General features: G+C 41.2%; 1 protein-coding gene across 2 annotated transcripts in view; it reads right to left on the bottom strand.

Moving 5' to 3' along the window:
- The window catches only part of coro1ca (coronin, actin binding protein, 1Ca), a 33,988-nt gene extending 14,885 nt beyond the window's left edge, over positions 1-19,103 (bottom strand). Inside the window, exons 1-2 of one of the 2 annotated variants that reach the window (XM_085367298.1) lie at positions 17,132-19,103; positions 2,757-2,953 (exon numbers count right to left, since the gene is read on the bottom strand). In XM_085367298.1, coding sequence (XP_085223424.1) covers positions 2,757-2,953; positions 17,132-19,103 — 2,169 coding nt within the window. Of the gene's footprint in view, positions 1-2,756; positions 2,954-15,283; positions 15,394-17,131 lie in introns of those variants that run through there. The other variant, XM_085367300.1, reaches the window with a different exon arrangement.
- Positions 19,104-25,874: the final 6,771 nt, after the last annotated feature.

Raw genomic sequence — 25,874 nt, 5'->3', positions numbered from 1 at the left:
AAGCAGCCAATGGCAGGGCAGGGAGGAAATGGTCTTGGAAGCCTGTCAGGCAGGGAGCAGTGAATGACCATATATGGTAAAATCTGCAGTCAGCAGGACTGAGAGGCAGAAGCGGCAAAGGCAGAAGCAAAATGACCAAAGTGTGGGGAAAGACCCTGGATATCATGCACACCCAGTGCATTTTTGCATAAAGACACAGGAAGCAGCTACAAAGGCAGTAAAACCTAGTGAATATTAGACAGAGGAGAAATAACGTGTCACTGTAGAAATGCCCAAGGATTACTAACAGGCACAGGCTCAGCAGAGTGAATGAATGGTACCATTGATTTAAAACCCACACTCCAAATTTGATTTCTGTAAAGTGCTTAGAACATAAAGGTGTTGCTGGGTAAAAGTGTTTATTGAGCAGGATTTTTTTTATAACACTCCCATCATAGGATGAACAAATCAGATTTCGATTTAAAGGACTATAAATTAAAATCCACAGTAACAATTCACTCATCCTTCGCTCTTCGTTCGTGTTGACCAGAGAGGAGCCACCAGGATTTTTTCTCCCAATTACGAGCTAGCTGCTGTATTCACTTCTACAACTTCCTTCATATGGAAATCAGGGAATAAATTAGCAGGCATCCAGCTAAGAATGAGAAAGGGACAGATTGAAAGCATGAGGGAAGGGAATGACATGTGCAAAGCTAGACATCTGATCCCCTCTCTATAAATCTCATTTTTCTCTCAGGAAGAGGCAACAATACTCGTGGCTGTGCTGAGTCAGGGCGGCCTGCCGCACTAACCCACAACCTAGTGAGTCACAAAAAAGAGCCACCCCCACGAGGTCAGGTCACAGATCTGAATTTTAGGTGATGCTTTTTATTTACCCAAAAAAGCAATTTGAGGACAAAAGAAATATTGCTCCCCCCGTCTGGGCTTGCATGACAGTAACAAAGACTGTCATGCAAAGACAGTGCATAGTTACTTATAGCTTAATTACCATCACACTTCTGCTGCACCCCCCCCCGATGCACCCCTGCTGCGGAACCCCCCCCCCCATAAGTGGAGTAATGACAAAGGGCTGTACTGGGAGTAAGCATTGGGACAAAGGCCCAGAGCAGCTGGCTTCCCGTAGAGACTAGGAGCCACACAGCACAGGCAGATGGGTTAGCCGCACAGATGCACCCTCAAATTAGAAATCCAAAGGGGAGGGAGGTTGAAGACACTGAGGGGATGTGCACCCTTGCAAAAAAGTGGAATGAGACCCAAAAAACTGTAACTCAAGAGTTTTATCCACAAAGCAGAGCTGCATAAATGAGAACACAGAAAAACAGGCTCATTTACACAAAACTTAAACTTGTAATCCATTCATAACTGAGAAATAGCTTTTCCCATGTAGTCTTTTAGCAATGGCGTTAAGTGCAGAGATCAAATCTTTAATACCAATCCACTGCTCTGCAGTCTAGTCATACAATTTGCAAGAACAGACTTGTCCCACTTTTGAGACCTGCATTGCCAGCTGAGGCTATACTGAGATTTCCAGATGGACCTGCTTTGTCAGAAAAAAGAAATCATTTGAGAATAGTAAGGTCATAAAGACTTGAAATAGAAGTTAAAAGGAAAAAAAATAAATTAATTGAAGCTTAAATCTTTATGTTAGTTGTAGGTTCTAATAACTGTCTTTTCCCATTATGGTTATCTGTAAAACAGGTTTGGTGGCACAAATACATGTCAAAGTATCTTTAACATGCATACATACAAATCTTAACTAACAGAATTCCCCTTTCAGCGCCAGGCCCTCAAAGCATGGGCTGCTCTATGAAGAAAAGACTCACATTTGAAGGACTAGTTTGTCAGGGTTACAAGAAAATACGTGGGAAGATCTGAAAGTCTCAATTGAGGAAACTGCCTAGAGGTTTTCGCTGTACAGAAAGACCTCACTGAAAACTTTTTTTTAAATTCAGCAGTGAAAGTAGACTTTGTTCAGGAGACACACCATTACTGTACTGCAGCATGGCATGCAAAGGGAAGCTCAGTAGTACACAGACACAGAAAGAGGAGGACCCAGGAGGAGTGTGAACCGGTTCGAGCTCGCAGCCCACCTCCAGTACAAGCTTTGTATTGAATGAGGTGCTGAGAGGTGTTAAGCTGTGTGATGACAGGCCTAAGGATCCAGTCTCCAGTGCCAGGGCTAGCTCATATGACATGGCAGTGTAGTGGTGTACACTAATTACAGGTCCAGGGTAGATCTGTCAACAGCATTGCAGTGCTTATGTCACTATGTCAGGGCCTGCTACTTGGCCACTGCCTGACGCTGACAAACAAACACAAGCAAGCAGCAATTCACCACTATCAAACATAACAGCAGCCAAGAGGTTTGTGGGACATGCCAGGACATTGGACCTCTATTGCGCCTTAACTGACCTAATTATGACACAAGGTAAAAACAAACGGGAGGCATGTACCCTGCTAGTTTGTTTACATCCAAAAACTCATCAACATGGAGGCAAGGATCAGGAGACCGTGTAGCTTGCATTGTGCTTGCGTGGCTTGTGTGAAACAACCCACTGTTAAACATTAATCCAAAGGTTTATAGTTCAACTTTATATTCATATTACTCAAAATATAATCAGGGAGCACTGAAATCATGTAGTATGATAAAGAATACGATTTTTTAAAAGTGGATGCAACCATGCTTACACATTCAGTTCACTCCATTTGCACACCTCAGCCCAGTCCAAAGGGCGCACAACACATAATAAACTCACCTTGTGCAGAGGGAGGACGAGGAATGCTCCGCCACCGCTGGCCTCAATAATTAGGGCGACAAACTTGGGGTTCACTGCACAAAAGGCGCTGTCCCACGTGACCCTCGAGACCCGGATATCATCGTAGCACTGGTCATTCTTCACCGCCTGGCCGAAGACGTGACGGAATTTGCTCTGCCGTACAACTCGTCTCATATCTGCAGAAAACAAAAAAAAAAGGCAGAGAGCACATTTATTTAAAGACACACTGTTGCCGTTGTGATGTTGAACCTATTCATTTCAGCAGAGGTTTGCACAAGCCGCAACTGCAATATGCACCAACACAAATGTAGAGTATGTGAACTAGTGAAAGCCTCGAGAGGGTGAGACACCCAACGAAAACGTTCAGCACATTTGTGATTACAGACTGAGAACATTAGAGATTTGATAAAAGTCTGAAGTTGTCGCTATGCACAGTCTCCTTGTATCTATTTGGTCCTCAGAAAGAGGAGTTTGTCACATGCATGTTTCAGATTGACAGATTTATCACCTTTTTTTAAATAATGTGAGGACGCTACAGTGAAATACAATGGTGTGATTTCATGGTTTCGCTAATGTCAGGTAAGCACTTCCAAAAAGGTACTGTGAAACAGAATGTGTTTCATGAGATTTTAAAGACTTCAAACTATTTCCAGTGGGTAGCTGTAACCCCTGTCGCGCCTCCTAAATCTTCCATTGTGCCAAACATTAAACATCTGACATACTAACAGCATGTATCTGTGGCACACTTTTAGAAAGAGCCACTTCTAAGAGGGAAAAATAGGACATACCCAATCCAAACAAAAACAGACTCTGTGGCTGGTTCAGCTAAAATCTTTACCAAGACAACAATCTGTTGGCAGACAAAGGCACTCTGGAAAACATGCTCATTCAAAAGCTTCAAGTTCCACAGCTCTGCCTACAATAACAAACCACTTCCACAGATAATGGAAAGCCATCCAACTTCAGACAAACAACTGAATGAGGTCCAATCTTACCAAAACCTATAGATAGGCAAACACTCTTGGGTGGGTTTCGGACTCCTTTATTCTATTTTTTTAATATTCGACATGGGAACAGTTTCAAAGCCTGAATCACCACGACTAAAGCATGGCACAGGATGTGAGACATGTTTTGAAGGAGGTTTTCCACTGTGTGCAGAGAGAGAAAGAGAGACGGGGAGAGAGCAGGAGAGTGAACGAGCAAGGAGGAAAGAGTGACTATGAGCGAGAAACACTTGTGTGGCATGTTTCCGACAGGACAAGGATCACAACACAAGCAGGAAGTTCGTCCTGTTGAGCAGTGGGAGTGTCCGAACAGCCCTTATCTATCGTAAAACAAGTATAGAATGTCATTAACTAGTAGAATGAATAAGTTATTATAAACCTAAAGAGGCTAATTTGTTCAAAAATGGAATTACATTTTTAATCTCAAATTGTAATCTTGCTCAAAACAGGGAGGAGTCCTCCCTACATTTATCTGGTTCAGGAGTGCATTGGTGTAGGAAACTCAAACTTGATTAGTTCTGGAAAGAGCTGATCAACTACATTGAAGTCCTTCAAAGATAACCAAAGGTAATTATTCTGCAACTTCACAAAACCTTATATAATGAGCTATAATTACTTTTCATGTGTGTCAAAAATGGAGAAGGAAAAAATAAAAATAAAAAATGGGGTGGGGGGTGGGGGTGGGGGGTGTTTTTCCAGGAAGGCGATCGCAATCTGGGTCAACACTTTACAGGAAAAACTTGTGATAGGCAAGCCTTGTTTGCATACCTGTACAGCTTTGTTTGTCACATAGCTGCATGTCAGTAGAAACTGAAATCAGATGCCTCCCTGGAGGAAAATGTGCTGACGACACCAAAATATGAGGCAGATTTGCACGCTTTTATTTGCCCGTAGCTCTTTTAATTACAGGTGAATAATTTGATTATTATTTTAACGTTGTCCTTTTTTATGCATCTCTTCTAACAAATACAAGGAAACCCTTGACACATGAAAACACATATCACATGAAAGCCTACATGTGCCCTTGAACTCTCAACCAAGCGGTTTCTGTCATATTTCAGCCTGCTTAAAGATCAAAATGACTGGGTGTTCATCAGAAGTTAGTGAGGGTGGTTTGTGCCTATCCGACTACCCTGGAAAAACCCGGAAATCATTCATATGGTCGTCAAACCCCATCTGTATTGATATATACTGAGATGTCAAAACTTATCGTCAAGGGTACAGGGGAGGTCATCAAATGTTCTCTTTGTGGAGTTAAAGGAAATATTCTAAAGTCAAACTGACTGTACTTTATTCTGTGCAGAGAGATCAAAAACACATGAGTGGAAATAAACTATGTGCACCATATGAATTAGACAAATCAGACGTGATGGCGTGACTGCTTGAGGTCAGGATATGGTATGAATATTGGAATGAACAAAGAGTGCACAGCAGGTGTTTAGAGAGGGCTTAAACTCACTTTTTTTTTTTTGCTTTTTTGTGGTGGCGGTGATGATTGAGCATGTACATGATCACAAAAATGAATTCATACTTGGGTTCCCTGCATAGAGTTTTTTTTTTTTTTGGGGGGGGGGGGGTCAAAAGCATCGTTTTGGTGTGGTGAGTGACATGTTGCTTGTACTGTACAATTATGCTTACATGCATAACAAAAGCTTAATATCCACTGTGAGCCTGAAAAAAAATATCTTGTAATGTCATTTCATTTTAAATAAATTGCCCTCCATACAACATACTGGTGGGCAGCCTGCTTCTGCACAAATCAACGCAACGAAGAAAACCTCCACTGATGGGTACACAGCATGACTGAGCTCCATTTAGTGACACAGCCAAAACTAAAGCCTCATCCACATAAACAGCAATTTATCCATCAAATCTGCTTTATTTGCACCACCTCAGATGTGAGATTAGTTTCACTTGCTATTTGGCCAACAGTTATTTCCCTGTGATCACTACAGAATTACACATGCCATGGCCCGTGTTACACTGCAGCTAGTCTGTTCTTGTAAGTACAATCCTCACGACACACGCCAACAGTCCCTGCAATGTAGTCTAAAGGCCATTTTGGTATTCGCAGCTGTCAAGACGTGCAAGATTGTGATGGTTTTAACAGCCATTTCAATGACAGATCAGTACAGGGGCCCAAAGAGTCCCAGACTGTGCAGAGGGAGATGTTGCAACACAACCACACCAATCGTAAACTCCAAAACATGAGATGCAGCGGTGTCTTTGGAGTTTTACCTATGCTAACACTGTCAAGGTAAACCACTAAAGTTCAGGAATTACTTAAGCATTGCTGATACAAAGTGAAGCATTAGTTTAGGGCTGATTCTTCACCTTAAATGTAAACTGGTGGACGATTTAAGTGGAGTTTCTTTTGTTTGAAAACGCAAGCCTACCAATCAGGATAATCAGGTGCAGCTAAGTTTTGAAATACCAGAAGCCAGAGTCCTTGCCACACTGTCATCAGCAAATCAAGCAGCAGAAAAGCCCAGTATTACATTACTGATGTAATGCCCAGCTACTCAAAAGTGATGTAACTATTTTGAGAAAGAAGTGTTTACACTACAAATGCTTAATGAAACCAGACTGATCCACTGTTTTCTAGATTGGATATGCAACCTTAATCACGAGGGATGGACAGTGTACACGCTGCAGGTCCGAGCAGACTGGGTGGGGTGGCAGTTGATAATACAACACTGGGTCATGGTGAATAGGCCACGTTGTGTGGTAGTGACGTGTCCCAACAACATTTAATCAGGAAGACGGCACAGTTTCGAAAGAACTTTGAGCCTCCTATACTCACTGCAGACTAGAATTACATTTATTCCAGAAGTATTGCACTTGTATATAAAAAGCAAGACTCTCAGTAGTTTTTTACTACATTCTGACTCAAATTGAAATGCTCCAAACTCCAGACTTTCTCTAGTGATCAATTAATTAACAGTCAGTGGAAACAACTCTTCAGCTGGGAGCCATTAAACAACAGGAAAATAGGAGCAAAAGTGTAAGTCCATAATTAGAAGTGTGGCAGTCATTTGTGCTAGTTTGTTACAAGACAATGTGTGTGACAAATAAGTCGCATACTTCATGTACACGATTTATACATCAAGTCTGTTAATCACCAGTTATTTGTTATGTTTTCACTGCTATTATTCCTCTTCAGTTGTTTTGGGGGGAGGGGGTTGGCATTTCTACTCAGTTGTTTTGTGTAATGTGTAAAGAGGTACGTATTCCAGTGTCTCGGATCTCACTGAAGGGAAATGTCACCAGGGCCAAGCTCAGGTGTTGACAAGAGGAAGGACAGAAAAGCAGCAGTAGTGTCACAGCTGAACTGAAAAGAAAAAGTTATCCAGCCATGCCATTTATTAAAGCAGAAAATCTGTTATGTCAGGTCCGTTTAGAACGCCGTCATCTGCTTGGTTCTAAATACACATATAAAGCAACCATGACCACACCAGTTTTCCTCATTTGGTAGCGCACATGGTGCTGAATGTGTTCAAACTCAAAGATTGATCATCTTATTTGCTCAAACTGCAAAAGTTAACACAAAAACAGAGAAGAACTCTCAAATAACAGCTTCTAAATAGTTAAATTGATTACAGCTTCAAACTGCAGATATTTAGTGTTAAGTGGCTCTGGCATGTAAAATCAGCGGGGCCTGTGTGTTCAGGCAGTAAAGGCTTGGCACTGGACTGACCGCTTCAGTCATACGTTAGTGATACGGAGACACTCCCAGGAGAAATGCTGTGTGTATTCAATGATAGCCTCCTGAGAGTTACAGTTCACTGATTCAGCCCCAAGTCAAGAAAAAATAAATAAATAAAAATATTTTGGGCAAATAAGATGAAAGCAGACCCATGTACCTTATTGCCTCCTGAGCCAGCAGCACTGAGCCTGATGTGCAGAGACAGGAGGAGGGCCCACACCCCGAGGAAATTACCAACAGGAGTAGCACCAGTGTGACACAGATTTTAACATCCTTGTTTGTATTCCTCAACTGCACTCACATCTGACACTGTTAAGCAATTGAACAGTATTCCAGTCATGTGTAACCAGTATCAAACAACAGACAATACTACCTTTAGGAACAGCAGAGTTTCTAAAACCAAGGTTTTCCTTTGGGCCGGTGCTAGATTGGGCCCTCAAACTGAGGGTCACTCCACACTGCCGTGCTGGGCTATTTTGCTGTGCGGAAACCGATTTATCTTCTACATATATTCTGTCACTCATCAATGACGAGAGTGGGTGACCACTGGCCAAGGAAATATAAATGGCCCCCTTTAATTTGTGTTATAAAACAGTCATCCACTGTGGCAGCACCTCAGTGACAGGAGACATCTCATGCTGCCACAGTCAGTTATGTTCACACATTTCAGTTAAAACATAGGCCACCTCAATCTGTCAACACCCATTTGTATTCCAACCGGTTTCCCATTGACACAACTAACGTACAATGATATTACCAAACATAACTGCACCGTTGTAAAGACAGAGCTGCAGTAAAGAGTCTCTGTTATGGTGCTGAAACCCAAATATAACCTCTTGTGAATCAAATCAAAGCAACTCAAATCAAGAGTAAACAATATATATCAGTTAAAAATCCACTTCCAGGCTCTATATGTTTTTAATCACCGTTTTCAGGGTGCAAAACTGCACTTGCTGCTTTGTGTTTTAGAGTGTGCTTGCTGCTTGGTGAGTAAGATGTGACATAACATGAAAATCCCAGCCACAAATCAGGATGAGCTGATGTTGGAGAGGGAGGGGCAGCGGAATTAGAGCGGAATTACAGACAGAGACTAAACGGTCACCAACCGTCATTATGGAAAACTGCTGTATACTATATACTCTTATTAGCTGCATATGAATTACATCAACCTACTTTCTTTTCCATCAGCATGTCAACAGTAGGGCTGGGCCATATCATACCATTCACGGTAATACCTTGATGGGGTTTTTTGCACTAATAAAGTTGGTGAGTTGTAAAGTATTTTGTCTAGTGTCAATTATATCGTCAGTTATATCGTTATCGCAAATTTTCAAATGTATATCATGATAAATATTTTTGGTCATATCGCCCTGCTCTAGTCAACAGATATAAAGAAGTTAAACTTTAACTACTTTTATTAGTTCTAAGATAATTTTAAATGAAGTTTAACACCAAACCAAGGACAGCAATATACATCAAAAATGAAAATATACTAATTTCATGTAAAGTTCTTAAATTACCAAATAGTGCCACCTTGTTAAACTCAGCCCAGGTCACTGCTAGCCATCCATGCAGGTTCACACTAATGACACACTAATATGGTGGTAATATAGAGAGGAAGGTGCATGGGATTGTATTTGTGGTTAAAGAGTATCATATTGTACCTTTAGTAACAGTCAGTATAGGACAGACATTTCTTTCTCACACTCAAATTCCCTCACACCACACACACACACCCGCCAATGTCGCCTCATTGCTCTTCACACACTGGCTGCCTTTTGCCTTTTGTCACCAAGACCGCATGAGACGCCACCTAAATCCCCTTCCTGTAACCAAGGCCACGGACCACTATTGTAATCAGAGTCCAGCTACATTCCAGCAATTTTTGAAACAATGAGATAACGTGCCTAGTTCTTTTTCTCCCCCCACCTCTCTCCGACCCCAATCTGTGCTTTCATTCGTAAGCATAGAAAACACTACACAGATAGTGTTTTAAGGAAAGCAGCTGTATTCTTTTACAGTTTGTAGACAAAATGAGAAGGACTGAGTGATAAAACTCTAAAAATAAATAAATAATTATAAAATGGCTTTCCTTGATTCTGCATATTGACTGTAACTGTTGTACATTGACTTCAATGGAAAATCTATAGAACTCATTCCACCCACATTTTGACAGACTACAATCCGCACTAAAGCAGCCACACATTTGCTAATATTCGAGTGCAGCTGTGGACGCCAGCACATTAAGAGTGTGAGTGAGATAAAAGACCAAATGACTACAGATGATGACATTGATGAAAAGAAGGGTCAGAGGAATTATGTAGTGTTCAGATGTTTTAACCATTGTTAACCAATATTTGATCTGGCAAAACTTTACACTGGATGCTCTTCCTGACACAACCATTCCCATTTATCTAGGTTTGGGATTGGCACTAGGAATACAATGGCTTAATGCCCCTCCCAGCTGGAAGAAAGCCTGGAGAGGTGGAAGTATGCTTTGGAGAGAAGAGGAATTAAAGACCGCAAAAGCAAGACAGAACGTGTGTGAATGAGAAGGAGTAGAAGTAGTGAAGACAGATGAGTTTAATCATCAAAAGCAATGGGGAATACACAAGAGGGATGAAGAAGAGAGTGCAGGTAGGGTGTAGACAAGTGTCAGGGGTGATTTGTGACAAAAGAATAGCAACAGGAGTGAAAGGAAAGGTTCACCAGATAATAGCAAGTTCAAAAATCAAAGCTGAGATGGTTTTGACATGTGCAGAGGACGGATGGTGGATAAATTGGAAAAAATATATTGAAGAGTTGCCAGGCAGGAGAAAGGAAGACCACAAAGAAGTCATGGTTTTAATGAAGGAGGACATGCAGAGGATTGGTGTAACAGAGGAAGATGATAGGCATGGTATGAGATCAATATGATTCTTGGTGGTGACTCCCTGAAGAAAGGAGCTAAAACCAGGAGGAGGAGACCGTTTAAGTGTGACAAAGGCTACTTTCACACTGCAGGCGAAAGTGCATCAAATCCGATTTTTTTGGACCCTATGCGACCCATATCCGATCATGGTATGACAGTGTGAACGGCACAAATACGATATTTTCAAACCCGATCTGGGTCACTTTCGTATGTGGTACTGAATCCGATACATATCCGATGTTTTAGAAAGGGACTGCTGTTTGAACGGTCATGTCGCATTAAATCCATCTTTTACATCACTGACGCAAGACAGATGCCAATTATCAGCGCCGGAGAAGACATCGCGAAAGCTTCCTGGCCATCCAGTGTAGATGTCAGTGATACTATTGGGAAGACAACGTTGGAGAAACGTGAACATTTTATTTGTACTGTATAATCTGCAGATTCTGACAGAAATCTGCAACTATCCTTTGAAGCACCGCTCCTCTAAAACAGCAATAAGGATAATTATTAGGTTAACTACATTATTATGTAAATAACTTAAAGCAAAAATTGGGAAACGTAAAGTCAGAAGTCTTTATATTAAGGGCCATCAGTCAAACAATACTGTTTGCTCTGGGTCTAAACCAGAGTGTTGTGTGTGACGTCTTCTTTTGCGCATGCGGGCCTCTTTGAGCGTTCACGCTAGAGCGCATTTGCTGTCGCATTTTATTTGTAGTGTGAACAAGCAGACCAAAAAAAAAATTTTAAAAAAATTCGGATTTGATCAAAAAAATCGGAATTGAGCATTAACACCTGCAGTGTGAACGTAGCCAAAGAAGCAGAGCAGCTTGCACTGCATACTCTACCTTTTTTCCCCACAAAGGCATGTAAATACATGTAGACGCCAGTACAGGGAGTCAAAAATGTTGGATTTAAGTAACCAACCCTCGATGCCTACTATCTACTGGTCATAAACAATTCTCTCAGACAGCACATTCCCAGCTATCTGAACAGCTGTGCCATACTTCACTACCAAACCAGACTTGTGCTCTGAGCCATATATGAGCCTCACCGCCCACTTCACTGGAGCAGTACTGTTCTTGAATCTATTAAAAACAATTGAAAAAAATGAAATGATACAGAACCTTTTTGCTTTTTAAGATATTATTTTGTGTTATTTTGCTTGTGTTATTTTGCAAAACGTTTTTGAATTACCGCGACAAGATTTTTTCCCATATTGTTCAGCCATAGAAATATATTTAGATTTACGACCCAAGAGCAGCACAGAACTAATTACTAGCTGCGATCACATACCTCAGATCCTATGTTTAATATGTTTAAGAAAAAACTGACACTGGCTGTTTTCCAACTTCCTCGTTTCATAAGAGAAAAAAAACAAACAAAAAAAAAACAGACTCCTTAAAGCCAGACATAAGAAACAAATGTGTCAGAAAACGTCTGCGTGTTCAACATGAGACTGGCCATGCCTCAGAGTGCTCAAGCTTAGCCCTTCATCCAAACTCTTTATCACTTTCTGCTCTATAAGACTTTAAGGACTAAATCCCAAACTTCTTATCCTACTTAGAAGTCAAGGTTTAACAGGAACCACTTTAAAGTCTTAGAAAATTACTCACAACAGGAAAAACCCTAGTTTGTGTTGGTGTTCGTGTGTAGGATTACATTTATCTGTGTGGACATTTTCCTTTTCCCATGAGACAATCTGCATGATAAGCCAAATGAAAAGCAGACAAAAAGTCAAAACCTGCTTATTCCTCAACTCAGAAAAGAAAATCTGCTCAATATTACCGCCTCAGTGTACAAAGCATATTCCTTGCCTCTTCCTGATTAGATACTTCCCCTCCCCCACTGACTAATGCACAAACCACCACTTCATTTCAACAGATGTTGTAAGTGGTGGTGGGAAAGACCAATGGATAAAACAGTATTATTAGTGTGACTGCACCTGCTTGAACTGCTCATCTACAGTTCATTACAAACGTAAAGAAGATGACTAACAAAAAGTGGACTGCGGATTTAACTTCATTCTTCAGCACAAGAAAAAAAATAAACTTTATGCCAAACATATCAGGACACAACAGAAAGGGTATTTAGATGCCAAACTGACTACTGGCTTGTTTTCATAACATGGTCTTTGTTATGGACGCAACTTGTCTGAGCAATGGGGACTAACGCAATTAGCAGCATAGATTTAGCCAGCTGTCCCTTTTCTTATCTACTAGTCCAGTCTAAACAAGCACGACTGCACTAAGCAGGTAGTTAATTACATGTATCTGTGCTCAGATTTAAAAAAAAGAAATTTATTGATTATGTAGGAATTGAGATAACATCTTGCATAGACAGGACAGAGGCATGTAAGCGAATGGAGTCTTTGATGCAGAGGCCAAATCGATGACTCAATGTTTAGCTTCTTTCCACATGACACTGATGATGTCCAAGCATCTAACATACACATAAGGCCAAAGACTTGGACTAGTCCACCAACTAGAGGATTTGTTTTGCAAAGGGGGGGGGGGGGGGGGGGGGGGGGTACTCCAATAGGACCACACGGAGGACGCTGTGTTTGGTGCAGTGTTTTCATGATAAGATAAACTGCAAAAGAGGCCTGCAGTCCATAATCTAATCTAAAAACCAATCTGAAAATTTACTACATAACACTTTGTGGCATGTGCTGGTCCTTTGCTGGTCCTTGGCCAGGGACAGCTACCAGTAAGTCATACCACGGAAAATATATGCTTCCCATTTCAGTTTCATGATTTTCTTTCTACACCTTTGTGCAGTGCATGGATGCCACAGAAGATTAGATGAAATGGAAGCAATGGCTTTTTCTGTTTTTTGTATGACTTGTTGCATTTTAGCTTGTTTATTTTGGTCTTCCTGTGCTGAAAGTAGGTTTACCTACCCTAATGCAGGCACTAAAAAGACTCCACAAGTGGGATTTTAATAACTTTAACACTTCCTACTTTCTGCCCTCTGGACAAACAAAAAAAGAAGAACCGTGTAAAGGTTTCTTCAGTCCGAAAGTGCTTATTCTGTATTTCCCTGAAAAGCCACAACTACTTGTGAAAAAAGATGGAAAAAAATCCACCAGATGGGAAGTGCTTGATTTAAAGAAGTCAACACTAATTAAATAAATGTAACGGACATGCTGGATACCATATTACTTTCATGTAATTCGCAATATTTGAAATTCACTTGAAAGTTCACCACAGCCCACACGAGAGCGCCTTGCAGCAGCTGATAGGAACAAACACTCCCTCACATCTTATGCTCAGTTTCCCTCTGCTTCCTGACCCACTTCCTCTCTCAGCCCAGCCATAGGAAGGCAGGCTATCCACTTCTCAAGACCGTGTGCTGCAGCACAACAGGCAGAGGTTGATGTGTCTGGAATGGCAAACAAGTCTTAACACAGCTGTAGTACTGCTGACCTCAGGGTCGCTCTGTCAGCCTTCACCTGCTTTTGTGACCACAGCATGATTCGCACATGGGAAGAAGGGGGGACCCTCCTTCAACTGAGAGCTAATTACACATAGAAGCTGAGTAACCTAGTTAAAGACAGGGGCCAAGTATGTAAGTCATGCTGCCCTTTTGGCACACTAACCACAGTCATTACAATTCAAACTACCCTATTGTCATAAACAAGCAAATGAGCCAGTGGTGGCGCACAGACACAGCGATACACAAAAGAGTGTTTGGGAATTCATGCAGCCACTAGTGACTCTTTACAGAGACTACTTATGACTGCCAAATGGGAATAAAGGAGACAGCACTGAGTATTTAATTATCTCCATAAAACCTTCAGATTTGGAGTCAACAATTGTAATAAATCATTTCCAATGGTGGTATTGTTTTGATTGCTTTCAATCACTTTAAAAAAAACAAAAAACAAATCATCTCTAGTTCAGGCGTTTGCTTTTCTCTGTTCAGTGCACCTGTTTATTGAATATGTACTGGCCATATAATGAAGTCAAAAAGAAAGATCTTGGCTTGAGAAGCTGCATTTGTGAAACGCAGTTATGTTCCTGTCCACCCCCCACCCCCCAAAAAACACCCTCATTCATTAATGGCAACACCCATTTAATTACATCTGTGGTCCAGTTGTGGGCAGTTTAATTAAGATATTGAGGCAATAAACCGTTTTTGACTGCAAGCCAAACAACACTTGCATTTAATATACAGCTCTCCACGTATGATGAAGCAGAGGCGGTTTGGTGATGGTGGAAGAAGGGGGGACGCAGTAATCTATGCAACTGGGAGGTGCATCCACTTTCATGCTTTGACTCCTTCCCATTTCCCTTCCATAACACTGTGTTAGTGGGTCAGTTCTGAACCTAGCAGCATTTGTGTGAATACAATGGACTCGAAGAGGGTAATTTACTGTATGTGCGAATTAAAGACTTAACATTTGGATATTTTTTCGAGCCCATTGTTCAGTTTGAAAGAGACTACAATGACGCCAGCAGTGAATGCCAGGGGGCAGGGCGCGGTTGCACCTCGGCGTATGTGGGTCTACCGTTTGGGAGATAAGTTTTCCTGCCGCACTATGGCTAGCTACCCCACCCCGATCCATAACGTACAAACGGCACATTCCCTCCCTCTAAACCCAAGAGCCAAAGGAACAAAAATCATCTTTGTCTAGGGGCTAGAAAGTTTTTCAGCAATGTCAGTTAACTGCCGCTAACGGTTAGTGCTAGCTTTACCGAGAAAAAAAAAATGTTCCCATTACACAGACTGTCCCGATTCATTTTAGCTAGCGCATGCACTTTCGTGTCTGGACTGCTGTAGTTGGGTGTAGGGGAAAAAACGAAGATCGCCGCAACCAATTTAAGAGAGCGAAGCAGAAAAACGAAATATTCTTAAATAATCTACATCATCTTTAACCTACCTTCTGAGAGGAAAATGCAAGTATCTCCGAAAGCTGAATGAAAAAGCACAAAACCCAACTCGTATCCCAACTGATTTCTCCTCCCTCTGCCGGAGCCGCTGCTGCGCTGACACGAGCCGCTCTCTCTGTGTGCTCTTTCCCCTCTCCGACACAGGCCCCGCCCCTCCGCTGCTTTGGCGAGCGCTGCGTGGATTACTTTCTTTGAAGGACACAGCTCACAGCCAATCACAAGCATAGACCTCACACCTCCTTTCTTCAGGTTCCCACTTACTGAAAATGACTCCTAAACTGTGTGTTTATGGCAGCTTCATACCATTTTAATCTCTATTGCACGCCGTTATGTCCTCCTGTTATCCATTTACTACATACTGGTTATTATATACATATTTTTCTACAACCATATGTTAAGAAAAAGCACAATTTCACAACCCATTTAGATGAACTGCCAAATGCAACTCCTTCATGATCCAGGAGGATTTCATAATATGGCATGAGGCTGAGGCAAAAATAGCTGGATAGTCTGGCTTTATGCATGCACATCCAGTTGTAAGTGAGTGGGGTCAAGCTGGCTGATACTATTAGAAGGATACACACACACACACACACACACACACACACACACACACACACAAGGCATGTGGCTAAGTTGGCTAACAAAGTTGGATTACATTTCTTAGGCTTTTTCCAACATCAATAAGCAAAAAGTGTGATTCAGGATGAAGCAACACCAATACCTGCTTAGTAGATACTGAAATTACATTTCACATCTCCATAAGAACACATGTAAAAGTACTGCAGAGGGTCATCAACACAGCCCAGAAGATCACTGGCTGCTCTCTGCCCAGCCTGGAGGTCACTGCAAACTCTCGGTACCTCAGCAGAGCTGGCAATATCATCAAGGACCACTCTCACCCCAGCAACCAACTGTTTGAACTATTACCGTCAGGCCGACGGTACAGGTCACATAAAACCAGGACAAACAGATTCAGGGATAGCTTCTTTCCCAGAGCTATCACCGTAGTAAATAAGCACAAAAACAATTGAACCTATTCCATACCGTCACTGTCATTATATTATGCTGCTATTCATACTGTCATTATATTAATGCTGCTATCCTGTATATATTGTACATACTATTGTTTGAGTACTTACGATTGTTTTTTTTTTTGTACTTTTTATATTTTACATTTATATTTATTATTGAAACTTGCACCAAGGGAGTGGCACTCCAATTTCGTTGTACTCTGTACAATGACAATAAAGGCTATTCTATTCTATTCTATGTACCCCAAGTGTAAAACAGCACCACGAGATGGCGGTATTTTACAAATCCAGAGACACTAGAAAACAGCCGTGGTCTATCAGGCATCCTTTCCCAACATTTTAGGGCTCATATGCCAGAAAAACTTCAATAAACACGGACATTGATTTATTTTCCTGCTATCCTGGTACTCCCAGTTAATTTGACGCTGCAGTAAATGGAGTACTGCACAAAAGTCTTAGTCTTATTTTAGTTCTGTTTTTTTGCACAATACTCAGCTGAATCAGTTCCCAGTTCATTCTGCAACAAGAATGATGACCTCTAAAAAATTACCAGGGTAATAAGCAGTCCTGCAACAAATGATGGCTTTAAAAAAAAAAAAGTGCACCCGTACACTAAAAAGAAGTGGTGCTGCTTCAAATGTAAGTACCAAATATTTCATTTCTGATTTATCCCGGATTTATCCCATATGCATGAAAAGCAATTTGCATTAATATTTAAAGATCTTTGATTTTAGGCTTAGATTTAGCCTCCTTACACTCTGCAAAGTACTATGTATGTTACAGTGTAGATTTCAAATTACTTACCTTTTCTCATTGATGGCTTCCTCTCGATGGGCTTCTCGGGGGTTTTCTGAGCAGAATCAAAAGCCGCCTTCATCTGTGCCACCTTCACGGACTGGTTCTGCTCATCCGACTTGAGTTCAGCTAGCTTTGGCCGCTCCTGGTGCTGCAGCTTTTCATGCAGCTGAACTGTCTCCTTTATGAGTTCAGAGACGGGCCTTGATCGGGGAGTGCCCAGGGACTTGTTTCTCTCTGAGATAGAGTCATCATCATAGTCTTTGCCAGGTTTTTTAGCAGTATCTTCTGGAATCTTGTTTTCTGTGTTAAGCATCATATGAGCATCCTTCCTCATGCTGACTGAGACTTGGTGGATTTCCTCTGAGGTAACCTTAACACCTGAACTCGAGACTGAGCCAGCATCTGCAGCTAGTGCAACAGTTTTCTTCAGGGACTCTTTTCTCCTGACCGACCGACTATCTGCCTTTTCAGAGTCAGATAACTGTGGGTTGCTTTTGCTCTCAGCATCACTTCTTATCTTCAAAGGAGGTCTGAGAGTACTGGTGTCTGTCTTTTGCCCATCATTCTTTGTAGGTGGAGACAGAGAGGAAGGTGCAGATTCCTCGCCACTCACTTCACTTTTTTCATGTGAAACAGCTGATTGTAAATCATCCGAGCCTACACCCTCAGAGAGGCCTATATCTGCCTTTATCTTCACATCCTGCTTGTTTGAAGCATCAGTTGAGTCTATGTCTTCAGCTCTGAAATCACATGATTTTGGGCATGAGCTCTCAAAACAAAGCAAATCTGAAGCTGCACTGTGAGTAGAGATTGCTTGTTTCACATCCAGGTCTTTACTGGTGTAATCTTTTGTTGCATACTCTGCTTTATGCTTATTGTGTATCCCATCTGCAGAGGAGGACAAAATCCCCTTTATATCACTTTCTGAAAGATCAATCCAATCACCAGGCGATGCTAATGCTGAACTGTCAAGGACCTCCTTTGCACTTACATCTACAGGAACATCTGAGGTGTCCTTGCAGTCAGTATGAACTTCTTTTATTTTAGAAAGGGATGGTGTTGCCTCCTTTTTATTCCTCTTAAGCAGCTTCTCCAAAATAGAGCTGGGTTCAGTGGAAACTGGATTCATGTCAGCTGTATCCACGTGTGAATAAGCCCTTGCCAACTCTCTTTGGTCATCGGTGGCAGCTTCATGTTTAGTTTTACTTTCTGCGCTCTCCTTTGAAGGTCTACAGTGAATGGTATCACTCACGTCTGATAAAGGCGCTCTCTGAAGGCTGTTTTTCAAAGGATGCTGGAGTTGAGGTGGGGGTTCTTTCCCCTCACTCAAGCGGCCCACTGTTCCCGCGCAAATCTTAATATCCTCATTCTCAACTTTATGCATCATAGTTTCATTCAGATCCTGAAAGTGCAGAGACTCACTTCCTGCATGAGCTCCACATCTGCTGCTCGTCTGCATCATAGATCCCCGTTCAGAGATGTGAAAAGAGCTTGCGTCCTCTGGGTTTTCACCTTGGTTCTCCTCATGTGGTAATGTTTCCTCTGCCGGATACTCCATCTTGATCTTTTTCTCACTCTTGATCTGACTGAACCGCTTACAAGCTCTTGCACTTTCCACAGTTTTCAAACTGCTCTTGCAGTCCTCGTCCGTCTCATGTGGGACCAGTGGAGCAGTCCTCCCTCCTCCTCCTCCTTCCTCCTCCTTTCCTGCAACCCCTCCCTGTCTCACCTCTCTTGCAGCAGCAGAACTCTCCCACACATTCATGTGCTCCTTACTAGAAGGTGTTGTTGGCTCCTGATCCTGAAACTCTGGCTTTACCCCGGAGTTACTGCCCTCGTCTTCACATAATGTTTCTCCCTTTATGACATCACCTGCATGACTGCCCACACATTCAGAGTCATGGCTGGGATTCGCCTCCTCCGATCCTTCACTGAAACCTTGCTCTCCTCCTTCCACTTTGTCTAGATTCTGTCCCATGATGGTCTGTGGAGAAAGACACGATGTTAATCTCACAACAGTCGACCAAATCCTCCTTCAATCACACACTGAAAACTGAAATAAACAAAAACAGTGAAAACAGAGGAGGAAGTGAGCAGACACTGTGCAGCACATTGCAAACACTCATAGTCACACGGGCCATTTTCATGGAGGTGGTTAATTGCCCACCTTATTACTTTAACTGCAATAGTATAGTCCCTGTTGACTATTTAATGCACTTCCAATGTCTGGGCCAGCTTGACTTTAAGTCAAATTACATTTGCAACATTAAGCAGTGAGCTCTCCTGTGAATTTCCATACTTTGTTTTTCAATCGATCAGTAATCCAGTAAATGTATGAATCAGGGTTTTTTTTGTTTGTTTGTTGTTGTTTTTTTGAGCATCACAGATGATGAACTGTTACTTGCAGTCTGTCTCAAAAGAATTTAATTAGTTCACATTTCTTTAGCTGAATTTAGCAAAAGTGTTAAAGATTACATAGTTTTTCAGGCACTAAATAATATTTCTCAAAGACCTACTAGCTGAAAACTTGGCATATCTCAGCATGGTGTGCAATGTGTGCTTAAAAACATCTGAGGAAACAGCAGATGTGCAGTATCTAAGAGTCATGTCCTCAAAAAATAGAAAAAGAGTCCAGCCCTTTAGTTGATGCATCTACAAGTCATGGTACAACAGTGAGTGTCTACAGCTATCTGTAAGACACGGGCGGAGCTCTGCCATGGATTGCAGCTGCATTTCAGTCAGTGGTGCTGGACATCTTGTCAAAATTGATGAAATTAAGAACGCAAAAGTATCTTCGGATTTTGATTTTATTGCCAACAGCTTAATTTTTCCATCTTGACAGTTTTACTCGATAGAAGAAAGAAAAAAACAAAACAAAAAACACACATTGTGGAAAACTATCAGTCATGGATTGGTCTCCCCAGAGCCCTGACATCACCATTATTAAAGCATGTGAGATTATGTTGACAGAGAACGGAAGAAAAAGCAACAGACATCGAAAGAGGAGCTTCAGAGTTCAGGCCGTACTGAAGAATAAAGGTGGTCATAGCAGATATTGACTTTCAAGCTCAATACAACTGTACAAACACCGTTTTTTGCTTTTTATACTGTGCAGCTCTGCAGATGTTTCAATAAACTGCTCCACCTATTTCCAGTTTTCCCAGAAGAATACAAAGATGTGGTGGGTGGCTAGAGACTTCAGCACAGTGCTGCATGTTAAATTACAATTACGCTGAAGAGAAACCTTTCCATGAGTGTGTCTAATTGTTTAATGGGTTACTACCCACCAAACTGCAGCAGTAAGCAGAGAAAATGGTTAAATACAATGAACAATGATCTGGACACGGAGTCTGTTTCCTGTCTACGGCCTCATCACCCATCTGTGTGACAACATATGACTGCTCTTGTCTTATCATCTGACAGGCCTGCATGCTGGCCAGAGACATGTTGAAAGGGGCTAACGTTATCACAAAGCAATGGTGGCATAACTCTGTGGAGAAGCTGTGATAATGAAAGAGAGTGCAGATGTGCATGATAGCACACATAAAAGGCAGAAGGAGATGTGAGGACATCAAGTGAAAACAAGTGACACGTCTGCTTTCCTTCACGTCATGCGGCCTAGTCAGGTTGAAGCCAGTGTCGTAGCTCAGTAGAATTCACATTCACAGATTATCCTCCACCTACTCTCTCACTCATTGTAGGGAACCCCTTCCCTTAAGGCATTTCATCCATGCTAACAACAATTCGTGAATTATCCGGTCTCATCCCTCCTGAATGCCCAAAGCCCATCACTTGATCCCCATGTGCTCTGTTGCTCCAGCATACTCAGACATCCAGGAATTCAAAACCAGTGAGGCACAAACCAAAGTTTCAGCATGTGGAAAATACACAACTTACTGTTTCCCTAAGCTTTGATAAGCACAAGAGAGCAACAAGCCTAGCTTGCTGCTCCCAAAATACACTGGGCGTAATATTAAATATTACGCCCAGGAATATGTTGCAGCTGACACTTACCAGTTAGACGCTGTAGCCAAGTCGATCGCTCCTCGCTCAGGACTGACAGAGTGCTCTTTGTTGGTTGTTTGGTGATGATCGGTCCTCCCTCAAATAAACCAGCAACAGGAGCCTTATATTACATCCATGTGATGTCACAGCACATTTGACTAATAAGATCAGGGGGCGCTTGGACTTGTAGATTTATTTTTTGCTGTCTTGGAGATGTAAAATTAAATATCTCTAACACTGTTTGGACACACGGTTTATGAAGAACAGAAATAGTCGATCAGAAACAGAAATCATCAATCATCACTGGGGGAGGGCAGTCAGCAGCACAGTGTAATTGCAACAATGGATATGTATATTCAATGGCCACTTCATTAGGTATGCCTGTTCAGCGAAAACATCTAACCAGCAAATCACATGACTTGCAGACATGACATGCTGAAGTTTGAACTGAGCATCAGAATCAGGAAGAAAGGTGATTTAAGCGACTTTAGAGGTGATATTGTTGTTGGTGCCAGAGTTTCAAAAACTCAGTTGTCTGGTTCAAAATGCCTTGTTGATGTCAGAGGACACGGTAAATCAATTAACCACTGGTTGCAACCAAAGTATAACTTCAACCAGTGGAAGTCCACACCAGGTGTAACTCCTGCCAACTAAGAAGAGGAGACTGAGCCCTCGATTATTTTATGAGCACAGTGGATAACGTGTCATGTCACAAAGCTCAAACTGACTTCTTAAACATGACAGTGAGTTCACTGTACTCACATGGCCTTCACAGTCACCAGATCTTAATCCAATAGAGCACTTTGGGATGTGATGCAACAGGAGAGTCAATATGCACCAAAATCTCGGAGAAATGTTTCGAGCATTTTGTAGAATTAAGACAACCTGTGGGGGGAGGGGCCACCCTGGTGCTAGCATGGTGTCACTAATAAAGTGGCCAGTTTGTGTATATTTGAAAACAACAGCTTCAGTGGAAATGACAAATACAAGTAGATGAGAACAAAGACATAAGACACAAGGCAGACAAGCCCCACTAGCAAATATAGAAAATGACTTAGTTTGTTTTTGCTTCAATATGAATCTGTGTGATCAGGGTGAAACACAGGCCTACTGTAGGACACAGGCAGGACTGTTGCTATTTTACTCACTTCAACCCACTTGGAGGGTGATTACGTTTGCTAACTGTGTTAAAGTCCAACCAATTGAGGCTGTAGATTAAACGTGTAATGCTGTTGGGTTTTTAAACAATTTCCTTTTAGATTTAATTCCAAATCCTTGCATGTATTTTTCTTTAATTGTTTACCTTTTGTCCGTGTCTTCTGTGTTTCCTCGCGTCTTCCTCTGTTTGTCGTGTCTTAATTATGGCCGCTTCCCCTTTTAATTTGGTGATTGCTTTTCCTTGTGCGCTTATTTCCTCCTGCTTTCGAATACATTTCTTGAGTTTGGTTTAGTTTAGTTTTATTCCCCTCCTTCTGCTAGATAAAAAAAAAGTTGATTCGTGTTTTTATTTGTGTTAACATTTTTTATAATTTAAATAAATTAAAAAAAATATGTATGTATGTGTGTGTGTGTGTGTGTGTGTGTGTGTGGGGGGGGGGGGGGGATCTGAACTTCCTCGGACTCTTACCCAAGTGTTACGAGCTTAGCATTTTTTTACACCTCTGTCCAGCAGTTAAGAAAAGCAGGGTTGTTGTTTTTTTATGTTGTGTCTGGGATAAACCGTGAGCATTTGTATGCCCAGGGGAGTGGGATATTATCTGAAAACAGCTCTGGCCATTTCTTTTGTTTGCGCTTGGTTACTGGAGTAACGTCCCAAACAGGATGTGTCCTCAGATAATAAAACAAAAGTGGAGGTGCTGCAGCCAAGAATTCACCGGCAGACGAAGGGGAAGAGGGGCCCGTCCACACCCACCGGCCGCTTACTGAAAGCTACTGTGCCGACAGACAGGCAGCCAGTGTTCTTATAAGCCGGTGTGTTTGAGTTTATAAAGGTCACTTTGAATCTAATCTCTAAAAAAAAAAACAAACAATCTGTTACTAGTTTAGCGCGATGTTTAACTCGAAGCAGGCTTTTTTTTTTTTTAGCAGATTAATGCGCCTGTTTACAACTGTTTAACAGGTTACATCAGGGGACTAGTCATTCATTTCACATCCGTTGACAAACTAGTCCAAGTAGAAATGGGTTTTATTCACACACATACATACACACACACACACGATATAAAACTGCAGCTTAGCCACCTCACTTCCTCATCACACGCTATTCTGTGCACAAGAGCAGCATTCATACACACGGTCACGCAGGCCTGCAGAAACAGGAGTCTGTAAGTTAACTCATGCACTGATGTCATGCAAACACTGACGGGAAGCCAGATGTTATATAACCTGGCTGTTAGAAAATATTTCCTCTGCCAAAGCGTACAGATGAGGGCACAATCATGATGTAATGTCAGGGCGCACACTCCATCACAGTGGATTCGTGTATTTCGTTATTATGTCTGAATATCTGTGCCGGACAGTTCGAACATTCATGAAGATTATTCTAGCTGTTTGTGTTCACCAAAACATTTCAAAGACTAAAACCTTTTATTTATTACAAGTTCAAAAACTTATTTTTCCATTTGCCATCCATCCACATTGTTTGTAATTTGAACATGGAAAAAAAAAATAGAGATACTGACTGGGCACGACAGAGAAAAAATGAGTTGTAAAAATGCAAGGAAACGGAAATAATCGCAAAACAATAAAATACAAAAGAAAAAAAAAACATTTTGGTTTTTAAATGCAAAAGATCGTGGAATAAAAACTTATTCCACAGGTACGTGTTGTTTTGAATCTGTAAATTAAGTTGGATTAAGTTACCCAGTCAGGGTTACCATAGCTGATAATCATGTATATTATGGCTCAAAATGTTATATTTTTCCTCCAAGGAACCACTTTGCTGTATTGTTTTGAAAGTGGTCTTGAGAACAACTTGGTGAAAAAATGATTTTCAATTGTATTTTTGGCAGTTTATTACTAGCAGCTTGTCACAAAAACAGCAAATTTGTTCCCACTTTAGTTGAATCTATGAAAAATGTCAGACACATAGACAAGTCTTTTCACACAAAGACGACTTGGTATGATAAGAAAGGTGTTCATACCAAGTATTAACTTTAAAGCTGGTTAGAATTATTCAAACTCCATTTTTGCTTTATAGACTGTATTTCCATGTGTGTTATTTTGTATTGTTGTTGTATGTTATTTTTCCATTTACTTTATCTTCATGAACCAGTTCTTAACTGTTGGGGGCTCAGTTTTGAGACGACTGTGATTCCTGTCGGTCCCCTCTGGCATTTGACCCCGAATTGCAACGTTTGGATCTTTTACGAAATCCTGAGTAACTCTTCAGTTTTGAAAGAATTATGCTCAGAGAGGGAAGAGCAAAAGCAATTATGTAAAAGAAATGTTTATTTCCATAATTAACACATACAGTACAGTATCTTTACCAACATAAAAAGTGCAATATGCATTCAAACTACAGCAATGTACAGTACAAAAATTACTGCATACTTAAATATAAAAAGAAAATGGTTACCAAACCATGAAGTAACCTACTGTGATCGCTGTCACGTCAGTGTGACAAAAGCTTCAGAACTCATTAATGATATGAGTGTAAAAGCTTAACAGCTATGAGCCCGGTGACTCCAACGAGTCTCTTTTGTTTCTCCCAAAAGGTGCAAAACAGATGTGACAGCATTTAAATATGTACGTGATTGACGTTATGATTCACATGTTTTATACAGCTTCAACGGCATTTCCTATTTAAGACAGCCAAAATTAAAAAACTTAAAAAAACAAAAAAAACAAAAACACTTTGGTCTTTCACATTGGAAAAAAAAAAAAAAAAAAGTAAAAAAATGTTGTGAGCTAAAAATGTTGGCAACCCTTAAATAATTTTAAGGTAAAGAATGTTGTAATGTTTTCTGTTGTTTTGTCAAGAATGTTCAGCTAACTTTAGCTGTCATAAATCCCCAGTTTCTGTCACGCTTTATGATTTTCAGCCATGTAGTGTGACTCCACACTCCGCTCTCCAAGAACAGTGAACATTGTAGGGAATGATGAGGTCAATAACATTACTCCAATGTTATTTTGGAAGATAGCTTGTTGTGTACCAGTATTCACTCAATAAAAAAGCAGTGCAAAGGAACAACAAACTCAGAAATGTTTCTGTTTGTTGAGAACAGTGAGCGTGCCTCTGGCAAAAAGTTACCTCTCCTCTCTACTCTCATCCCATTCACTCACTCAGGGACTAACACATAGTAAATGCATTAAAATGGATTTAAAAACCAAACTGATTTCCTCACTTTAACTAGACATCAGCAACTGAACTGACTTGAACTCTTGGTTGGCGTTCATGTGAGCAAAAGCTCCATGAACACAACATGAGGTAACCATTAATTTTACAACCCGCTAGCATCTTAAACATAAACCGTGTGGTAAACAACTATGTTTATTCAACAGTTTGCTTTATGTGAAGCTCTTTGAGGGAATCAAGTTCATCAATGTAGGCTACCACTTTGTACCCGACAGATAAAAATAAGATAAGTGCCAGTGGACACCAAATTAAAGGTTACAGATCACCGTACCGTCTCGTTCTGCGGACGAACACACAGCTCTGTGCCTCTGGTCTCGTAGGTAAGGCACTTGTTTGTCCATAAATCAAACAACTTAGAGGTGAACTGATGGCTTTACACACTTCTCA

The sequence above is a fragment of the Diplotaxodon limnothrissa genome, linkage group LG12 (assembly GCF_057381915.1).
Source record: "Diplotaxodon limnothrissa isolate DT_005_m linkage group LG12, D_limnothrissa_male_GT1.1, whole genome shotgun sequence".
NCBI lineage: Eukaryota > Metazoa > Chordata > Actinopteri > Cichliformes > Cichlidae > Diplotaxodon > Diplotaxodon limnothrissa.
This window is presented reverse-complemented; position numbering and strand designations above follow the sequence as displayed.